Raw genomic sequence first — 10,966 nt, 5'->3', positions numbered from 1 at the left:
TGGCTGTTTACCTAAATCATGGTGAGATGTTATGCATGATAATATAAGTGAGCAGAGTGAGCTGGTTTCGTACACTCCCAAAACTGGCAGGTTGAATCTCGAGGGTCAGGTGGTCTGCAGTGAGAATTATAGTTGTAGAATAATTGGAAGTGTGGAGTGGGACAGAGTAAGGTACGATGGATTGGACAATTGCATCAGACCAGTCTAAGAACTGATGACACCAAAGAAAGAACAAAAAAGGGAATATGGTTTAACATCGCACCATTTCAGACAGGTTTCTTAATGATGATGGGATGGGAAAGGGAAGGAAGGAAATGACTATGGCTTTTATCTAGGTACAGCCCCAGTATCTTCCTGATGTGAAAACAACAAAGAATGATTTTCAGGGCAGCTGATGGTGAGTTTCAAACCCAAAGCAAACTAACAGTAACACAGCCTGTTCTGTGCAGCCAGCTCGCTCAATGAAGAAACATTATATGGACTAGAAGTCGTGAAAATTTATTGTTAAAAATGATTTATTTTTATCCATATTGATAGTGGCAGTTTCAAGGATGTTAGATATCTTCTTCAGATATCTGAATGATATCTGTTATTCATTATTTATAACTATAATATACTGGAGAAAGACAGAGAGAACAATATTTTAACTTTTCACTTTTATAAGTACATAAAAACACAACACAGAAATGAATTAAATAAATAAAATATTCTGATAAATATATTTAATATTTACATTAAAGCTTTGGTTATACACAGAATTTACAATAAGACTTACAGTAATGAATAGTATCTCTCAGCTTCATCTTTAAGATCTGATAATATGTACATTTCAACTGTAAACTGTGCAGTTTTAATGTAAACTTTCACAAGATGTAACATTTAATCAATTTCTGATTGCCAAATTTATTGATTAAAAAATGCTAGACTCACTTGTGGCTCCACCCTGAGACCATCCAGCTGGTTTTCAGGTGCAGCACTTCTGCATCAGCAAGGTTACCTACAAAGCAGGATCAAGAAAGCCAGCTCTCAAATTGCATATAGTTACTTGAATTACAAGATTTACACTATTTACTGTCAGCTGCTGAATTCTATGACTGTGCTAGAGGGATCATGACATCTCCCATTGGGAGAAAGAGGCAATCCCTACCTGCTGGCATCCTCATAATTATGTGCAATTCAGAAGATATTGCATTAGAGCATGATCAGGCATACGGTAACAAGTTATATATTTACTCACATACTCCTTTACCTCTCATCGTAGCATAAGGACAACATGGCATGCAACATTACCACTTGTTTACCTTTCTACATGGCCAAAGATCCCAGCAATTAACAGTAAACAGTAAACAGCATGTTCCCTCAAGTGAGAGTTAACATTCAAAACAGAATGTAAGAGTGTAGCTTTCTGACTGAAATTCATTACCCACAATACTATTAAGTTTATAAAAGGAATATGCATCACACAGCTCTCAGATACTACAGTATAATCTAGACTTAAATTTGTGGGGAAAATTGCTCTAGGTGCAGTAATAACAACAACCAATCATTCCTTAATTAACAGTAATTATTACCCCGAGAAGAAGTAATGAATGTGGGAAACTTGAAATAAACTTTCAGCTTATTAGGTCATGTTGAGTACATTAAGGTCATGTACATGTACATGTAAAAAATGGCCAATCAGACACCTGTGGGAACCGAAACCACAAAACTTCGAATTTTGTATCTGATGCTTCGCCATTGAGCTATGGTGGCCTACGATAGTTTAGTAGAATACTGTAGCAGTCAGGTGAGAACCATACTGGGTAGCCAGTGAACTGCTGTAGCAGTTACGTGGGAGCAATGTCACATGGCTGGTGGACAGCTGTAGTAGTCATGTGTTGTTCAGCTTTTCTGTGTTTCACTATGGTAGACTGCTGGAGAAGTTCAAACTTCATAATATCTCATGGTTGTTTTGTAAATCTGTAGTTACTAGCAAGTCACAAGATATCAGGGACAATCAGTTAGAAGGCAACGTTTTGGTGACCTTCACGCGCATCATTTGCTGCGGTAATTGTTTTCACTGCCAACATATTAGCACTTCTACAGATAGCTTGAACATATGGTGGTTCCGTATTTCATAACGCATGATAAAGTGTACATTGTGAATGAAGCTCTTATTCACATATCGGGTAGCAACTTTGAAGAAAAGCTACCGATCTAAAAGAAGTATGGGAACCTTTGTATAAATGATTACGACAAAAACATACGCAAAGGAATTCTTTTCAATTGTTGACCTGCCGTATCTTAATCACGTGCATGAATACAAGAAAGAGAGCAGGGAGTTGAAAGTATCCCATACAGCAGGCTTGGTAAGCCACCCTAAGCACTTGTCCCCAAGGTCATGCATTTGCTCTTGCTTCACTGGAGTGAAAAGTTTAATAGCATGGTTGATGTGAAGAAGTTGCATCAGATAATAATTTAATTATTTTGGTTTTGAAAGGAAATGTTGAGTTTTAAAACTCCCCAAAATCCCTTTCTCTGTAATCAACAGGTAAACTATAAATGATATTGAACATTTTTATCTGTTATCATATTATTTTGGTTCATTTATACCGTACATCATGTAATTTCATACTCTCAATCACCAAAGCACCACTTACCAACTGCACCTTAAATGCAATGTAAAGTAGCCTTTCTAAAATCATTCTCAATTCAACAGATCCTAAATATAACTTTGTAGATCCTTTTGTGTACAAAATATTACTGGCTGTATAGTAATCTGTTATATTTTGTTGTAAATACTGCATTTATGCCTATATAAGATTCAATTCTACAGACAAAATCAACTTAGCAAATTGAAGTTGTCTTTTAGACAAAATATTCAGAATATCCCAAATTTATCTTTTAAAATAGAAGGCTACATAAAAGCACTACATTTCATAACAAAGTTCAAACATTAAAGTTAAACTGATAGAATATTTTTAAATAAGGTAATTGATGTTAAAACTTATAAGTAAAAACATAATTTAACCCTTTTGATTATGAAAAACTGTATCAAAGTTTATGCAATTTTATGATTCAACATGTATACTAATATACATGGTTAGACACACATACATCAAGTCAGAATCAATTGTTACTATCAGAACATGCAGTCTATTGCATTGCATTCATGTTACTTTGTTTCACATTGCTCACGTGAATATATTCAGTCTGTTAATGTGAAGCTGGGGACAAATGTTCTATTACTTATCTGTCACCAACTGCTAACTCTTCAAAGAATCATTTCTTGTAATAACATAAATTTCATTGTTGTGAGGAATTGGTCCAGACTTGAAATATGTTATGTAAATGGAGACAAAATTTAATTTTTAATATGAAACTACACTGCATTTTTAAGTCAACAACATTGGCCTGCACCTTATACAGGCATAAAAGTGGTATTTCAAACTAATAATCATTGCATACAAACAGAAAAAATACCCATCTCCTTTTTCTATGACAAAGATAATATGATATATTAAATTTCAGAAATATATACAGCACATTATAGAATTCATTGAGAAAGAAAAGAGACTGAAACACTGATCATAGGAATTTCATGTCTTCTTAGTACTGAAAACAAGCATTAAAAAATTTGGTCTTGTGAATTTAAACTATTTTATCTTGTAATACTTTGTCATCCTCTCTTTCCTCTTCCACACTTTTCAATTACTTAGAAATATTGTTATTTCATTGCCTTCCACCAGTTATATCCTACTCCTTTGAAACGTATATATACTCATACAACACAGAAAATTATATGAGAATATTGCAGTAGCAGCCAGCCCTTAAGGACTCCCAGATGGTGCCCTCCCTAGAGAACGAAAAGGTTTTTTTATTTTCTCTCAACATTTGAAGTCAAACACTGGACTCGAATAATGCTAAGAAAATTACATTTCATTGTAAAACTGTAAATTCTCATCAATAAGGAAGACTGTTGAGCAATATCAAAATTAGGTGACTGACTTTCAGCACGCAGTTCATTGGTAAAATATGTTTTCAGGTTGGAGATAAGGCACAGACTCTCGAGCTTCCATCCGAGGACATAGTGTGGGTGAAGGGGTTGAGATGTAAAGGAGAAGCGTGCTGATGGACAGTTTCAGGAGGAGGAAGGGTGCAGGAAGAGGCTTTCATTTCAGCAGAGTCCGAAGCAGTGTATTTTAAGAAGAAAAGTAATAAATAATTATATAGATTTGTAACTTTTGAGACCAGTAATATTCAAATTGGGCCTGTGGCTTGCATCCTACATTTTGTGAGGTTTGGCAGCAGTGAATTAGTTTGTTTGCACACATAAGACTTGAATGAGTGTGGTGGTACTGGTCAATAGCAAACAAAGTACTGTGGCTGCCCCCTGACCTGAGAGACCACTGGCCACCACTGGAATATTGGTATCCTTAGAAATATCACATAACAACCACAATGTTCATTGTAAATAGACCAATCACTTGAGTAAAGAATACTGTGGAATGACAATCTTAAGCTGATCACTTAGCCACTCTGTGTCATATTTTTTATATGTTACTCCAGCGCAGTATTTCTACCATAAATTACAGTATCGGTTTCATACAGAACAGAACCGGTAACAATTAATTTTCTCATTTCACTGGCATAGTCAATATTGCTCTTACCTGTTACTCTGGCTTACTACCTCTTATTGGCTTGAACAAAGAACATAATGTGAAATATTCTCTCTCACATATTTTTAGATTATTTAATTAAATTTTTGCCAGTTTAATTTGTACATCATTGTGCCAAAATTACGGCTGTTCTTTGAATGCAAAATTGTAGCATGTTCTGGGGAAAGTATATATTTATGTTTCTACAATTCTTACAAGTAGAACTTTATTGTAATCAGAAACTTTCATCAAAGTATTTAGAAAAGAAAGTAAATATTTTCTTAAAATTACTAGATTGTAATTAAAAAAAGGTAAATATTCCAACACATATATTAATTTTCTGTTTTTCTCAGAAATTATTTTATGTTAGTAATGCCCAGGAATATGTCTACATTTTTATATTATTTTATTTGCATATTATAAATTGTTCAAATCAAAAGCAAGGCTCTAGATCTATGGATCAACTAATTGTACAGACTCTTAAGGTCCTCTATAAGAGGAAAATATAGGAAGATAACTAAAATGCCTGTAATGCAAGCAAGATGAAATAAGTCACCAAAATAGTCAGCTAAAACTAATAAACCATGTACCAATACTGTAGTCTAAGGTTCAAGCATTCTTTAGAACAGTGCTTAATATCTAAGGTTTGTTATTATTCCAAAGCTGTTGAAAATGATCTGCACCTGTTTCTGTATTTATGAAAATGACCTTGTTATTTGATCAAAAGAAAAATTTTTAAAAGGTCCACTTTATTCATTATAATTGAGTTAAACTGTCAAGAGAACAATGTTGTTGGAATAAGATAGTGTCAATGAGATCTTGATTAACTTCTCTAACAAGTCAATTAATGTATTAACCAATATCATAAGGCACATTCAACATTCATAAAGTTCACATTTAAAAAGTGGGAGATACAATCCCTTAAACATACTGGTTCTAAAATCAATTACTTTCTAGTGTCTCACTTTTACTCACGTATAAGTCCCTTCTATTCACATATCCACTTATGATTCTCTTAGCATTCACGTATGACTCTGGAAAATCCCTGAAGCATGGCATTCATATTCACACTTACAGTCACAGCATGAGAGACTTCTCCCTCACTGTAGTTGGACTGATATTTGTAAATAACTTATAAAAAATGTAACGAGTCCTTATTTTCCTGTCTCTGGTTATGTTCACAACAGAAGTATGTGCCTTATGCATACAATGATTGTGGACAAAATTGATAAGGTGATAAAAGGTACTGACCGTATTCTGCTAGATTCACTTTTAATAGAGTTTTCTGGGGGAGCTTGCACTATGTTTGCTGTCTGTCCAGCAACAACTTCAGCTTTCTTTTTATCTTCTTTCTTACTACCTCCTTTCTTTTTCTCCTTACTGACATTAACCTTTTTGTCACCGTCGTCGTCATCATCGTCGTCGTCATTGTCATTGTCATCGTCGCTATCATCATCATCATCATCATCATCATCATCATTCTTATCATCTTTACTCTTAGAATCCTTTTTGCCATCATCATCGTTGTTGTCATCGTCATCCTTGACGTCGTCATCCTTGTCGTCATCATCCTTGTCATCGTTATCATCCTTGTCATCATCGTCTTCATCATCATCATCATTTTTTACTGTTTTACTATCTTCAGAATCATTGTCTTCATCATTGTCATCATCATCATTGCTGTCATCGTCACCATCGTCTTCATCATCGTCGTCACCATCACCATCATTTTCATCATCATCACCATCATCATCATCATCACCATCATCTGATGGGTCTTCAGGATCATTAAAAGTTTCTTCAAATTCAGGACCCACTAACATAACTGCTGAGCGTGGGGAAAGACTTAACTTCTCACCAATTATCAGGTCACTGAAACAAACGAAACAACATTTATTTTAACACTCATACCTCAATTTCATACTCATCTGATGAGGCTGCAAAGTCACAAGATGAAAAATTCTTAATATACCAGTACTATATTAATTTAATTCCTTGATGTCCCATATTTGGAAAAGACTGAAGGTTATGGTAAATTTTCAGAAATTAATTCATTCTAGTTTTATTCTTTTATCTTTATGGAAAACTTCTAATTACTTTGATAAGTGCAGATGTTTAAGCATAGTTGGAAAGTAACTGAATAAAAGTAATTGAATTACTTGTAATGATTACTTTTTAGTAATTTTTACTTGTTATCATTTCTTTACAAAAAATGTAATTTTTACTTGTAATTTACTTCTGAAAATAATATCGTAATTGTTACATTTTAGTAATCATTACTTTTTAGTATCTGATGTACATCACATTGAGATCCTGACAACTTTTAATAGCTATTGAAGTGTAAGTAAAAAATTATCAAGAATTAAAACAATATAGAGTATAAAATTATTTACTTCTTCAGCTAGAGACTTTGTTTGGAGGTACTTTTCTTCCTTTGCCTGTGGAAATACTTCATATTCATAGAAAATAACTCACATTTGCATGTATTTATTGTCTAAGGTAAAATTCTAAAAGAATTTAATTGTATAAGGTCCACATATTCAATGCATGTTTGCCATTTGATAAATGGTCTATCTAAAAAGCTACATAGGACATGTTTCTACCTAGCCTAGAGGTCATCATGAGCTAAAATAACACAAAGATGAAAGACATATACAAAATCAGTGATACATAAAAATTTGAAATGAAATCCAATCAACAAATGCAATGAAAATTTATGTTTAAAATGTTCATAGCTTCAATCTTGGATGAATTTAGTTGTAACATGTGTGGGTCCAACCTTATTTAACACAACTGTTGGTTGGCTGGAGGAAGACTTTAAACTTGTGAAGACTGTTAAATGTTTTTCTATTTGTCATGCTTCTGGAAACAGAGTGTTTTAAAATCCATAAAATTTCTTCATGGAGAATACAAGTATAGCCAAGACTCAGTGTGGAGGTCATCACTGACCCAATCTGATCTGTACAAGCACAGGGCTGGAGGAAAGAGGAAATCCTGAGTCAATCATCCAGACTGCCGCCTTGCAATTTCCGAAAGGCTGATACCCCACTTTCAATAAACCATTCATTAGTCTGGTCTCTCAACAGACACTCCTCCAATATGGTTGAACCTACAGTTTGGCTATCTGCTTCATTGGGACATGCAAGACGCCCCACTGTGGCAAGGTCACATGGTTTATGGGGGAGATTCAGTATATAACATCACATAAAATCAATTGCAATATCTATAGATGTGTACATACTATGTCCCACCATGGGCAGACCTGAAGATAGTTTTCCATGGTTCCCATTTTCATACAAGCCAAACAACATTTAACAGTCTTCACAAGTTTAAAGTATTCCTCCAGTCAGTGACGTACAGTGAACATATTCATTACCCCAGCTGTAAAAATGTTTTTTAAATATAAACAATCGTAGCCCCACTACACTCTCTAAAGTCAACATTACCATTTTATAAGGCTGCATTTTTCGTGGAAAGGTCTACTTGAGAAAGATCTTTCAAGAATATTTTCAACCACAAGCTCGCACATACTTCCAAATTGATATTCACGGCAGTGACAACACCGTCATAACTTAATCTATAGAAGATTTTAAACAATGTACTTACAGTTTCATCCAGTGATGCTTCGTGATAGTATGGTCATGGTTTTCACAAAAATACACTAGGACTATTTGTTTTTACTTAAAAAGCTTAATCTAGACTAATCAGCAAAATTTAACTGATTTTTACCATTGTTAAAGTTTTATAGTTTCACTCCCATAGCCTACTGAGTGTACGTGCATCAACGACAAATGAGGGAAAATATTTGTCACGACGTATAACACACGTTATATTCATGAAGAATGTCACAGAACTCATGAAACCTTCACCTATAATCCAAGAGGAACACTACAAAAATTCACTATATACTACCATCACAGACAACCATTCGTGCTTAACTCCGTGTTCATGCTGGGCAACCTAAATATTTTTCTGCGGCTATCGGAACACATACTCTACACGTGCCACCAATGAATTGCTCAAAAAACTGTATACATGCCGAAACCCAAGACTAAAATATATTCTTCTATATTACAATTGAGTTCATATACTGGCTCTATTTTTATTAGCAAGATGATGTGCAAGTGGCTATACTGTTAAGATGATATTTTTTCTTGCAGTCTCTAGTGTGGCGCTGAAGACTTTGAGTGTCAAGTATTAAAACTAACACCCTTTACCTAAGCTAGCTGGCCTGTCACCGTAAACTGCTGTTGGGGAAGGGGGCGCGGCTCCAACTCAAGGAAGCTTCAAGTGCATGCGTCACCCAAGCGACCTAAAATTTCGCTGGGGTGGGGGTAGCTCTCTATCGCGCCAGCAAGGAAACCCAGTTCACTGGAGAAGCTGAACTGCAGTAGTGCAAGCGGATTGTCGAGACAGCTGTACTTGGCTTGGCTTAGATTTTCAAAATTTTTTAAACATTATAAAAATCATTCTAAGGAATAATTAGAAAATGTTAATACAAAGTTCTTTACCCCGCTACCTCCACCCAACCAATAGTTGTGTTAAATATGGTTGGACCCACACATGTTACAACTAATTTCGTCCAAGATTGAAGCTATGAATTTTAAACATAGATTTTCATTACATTCGTTGGTTGTATTTTATCTCAAGTTTTTATGTATCACTGCTTTTGTATGTCTTTCATCTGTGTGTTCTTTTAGCAGATGATGACCTATAGTCTATGTTGAAACATGTCCTATGTAGCTTTTTAGACAGACCATTTATCAAATGGCAAACATGAATTGAACAGATGGACTTTATACAATTAAATTATTTTAGAACTTTACCTTACATATTCAAAGTTAATACGGAACCAGAATAAAGTTCATTAGTTGTAATGTATTTATTGAGCAAAAAAACATTAACTTCCTCTATTTAGGAACTGGATATATTGTTGCCTTCAATTGCAAATACCGGATAATTCCTGGACTTAAATCAAGGTCAAGTGCTTTAGACTGGATATTTCCATCTAATCTTATCACAACCTTCTTTCTTTTTATTTTCAGTTCCAAACATCATTGTAGGTAAAAGAATTTGCACAACAGAGATATCTGTTTTGTCAAAAAAATTCCAAAAAGTATATAAATACTATGAAATTCTCTTAATGCCTTGCTATAATAAAATGGTTTAATTTTACAAAAGATATATCATTAAAAAGATTTGATTTCAGATGCTAAAAAATGTTACCTTCCACAGGATCAAACTTATTTTATTAAGATGTCATTTCATATTCTACACTACAAATCTCTTCCTTTCTTTTAGTTTCTCATTCTTATATTCTTAAATACTGAATTTCTCTCTTTCCTACTGAGTTCTTAATTATTCTTCACATTACAATCCAGCTGGTATAAGCTTCACATAAGATAGCAGTAAATGAAATGTTTTTGGCATGTTAATATATATCTGTAAACTATTCACTTTATTGTAAATAAAAGAATCAAAGTTCAACCTTTTCAAAAATTTTGTAAACATGTTGGTTTGGAGGCAAAAACATTAAAGAAATGTGAAAGTAGAAAATTACTTCATCTACCTACTATGAGCTCAGAAAAGAGTTACCACATTGAAACTGTTTCAGGGAGTGCTGGGGTCAAAGTGAGAAGAAATTCTAAAAGAAATATTATTCAATAAAAAACATCCAGGTTTAGCTATGTAAATAATATATCACTGGCATTTACATTCCCAAGAGAAATAAAGCAGTGATTGTTTAGGCTGCACGACATACAGCTCTTGAGATTAGTGAGGATGATCCTGGAATCAAAGAGACTGTTAGCAATGAATCTAAATGATGATCCCCTGCACATCTCCAGGAAAAGAGGGCAAGAAATAAGTCTAGGCCTTGAGACATGAGCATTGGAATTCATAAAACCAAACCCCATGGGCCAACAGCCCTGAAAGGCCTTGGCCTACCAAGTCACAGCTGCTCAGCCAAAGGCCTGCAGATTATGAGGTATCATGTGGTCGGTCTGACGAATCCTAGGCTGAGTGGACCCTCAAACCTGCCATCAGATCCAGGTAAACATCCCTGACCTGTCCGAGTGTCAAAGTGAAATAAATGATTTTAAATGATTATAAAAGTGCTGGATATGCATAATTTATAGATAAGGTTATTGTATTCCCCTTTTATAGCATGTCTCAAAGCAAATATCTTGATGATGGCAAAGTGTCATTGAAAAGGATTTGGAGAAGAAGTGGGTTTTAGTTTGTTTTATCTGTTACTAATCTCATTATAGCCCATTAAAATCTTTGAAGTATGCTACTAGATGAAGTGTGTCTCCTTGTCTTGACAGGCT

General features: G+C 34.4%; 1 protein-coding gene across 3 annotated transcripts in view; it reads right to left on the bottom strand.

Moving 5' to 3' along the window:
* Positions 1-705: 705 nt before the first annotated feature.
* LOC136881711 (uncharacterized) overlaps positions 706-10,966 on the bottom strand; it is a 169,084-nt gene continuing 158,823 nt past the window's right edge. For 2 of the 3 annotated variants that reach the window (XM_068225091.1, XM_068225092.1), the window contains one exon: positions 2,767-6,509. In XM_068225091.1, the coding sequence (XP_068081192.1) occupies positions 5,816-6,509 (694 nt within the window). In that variant the 3' untranslated portion in view covers positions 2,767-5,815. Of the gene's footprint in view, positions 998-2,766; positions 6,510-10,966 lie in introns of those variants that run through there. The other variant, XM_067154186.2, reaches the window with a different exon arrangement.

Source organism: Anabrus simplex, chromosome 1 (assembly GCF_040414725.1).
Source record: "Anabrus simplex isolate iqAnaSimp1 chromosome 1, ASM4041472v1, whole genome shotgun sequence".
Taxonomy (NCBI): domain Eukaryota; kingdom Metazoa; phylum Arthropoda; class Insecta; order Orthoptera; family Tettigoniidae; genus Anabrus; species Anabrus simplex.
The sequence above is the reverse complement of the archived record's forward strand: the minus strand, read 5'-3'. Positions and strand labels throughout refer to the sequence as shown.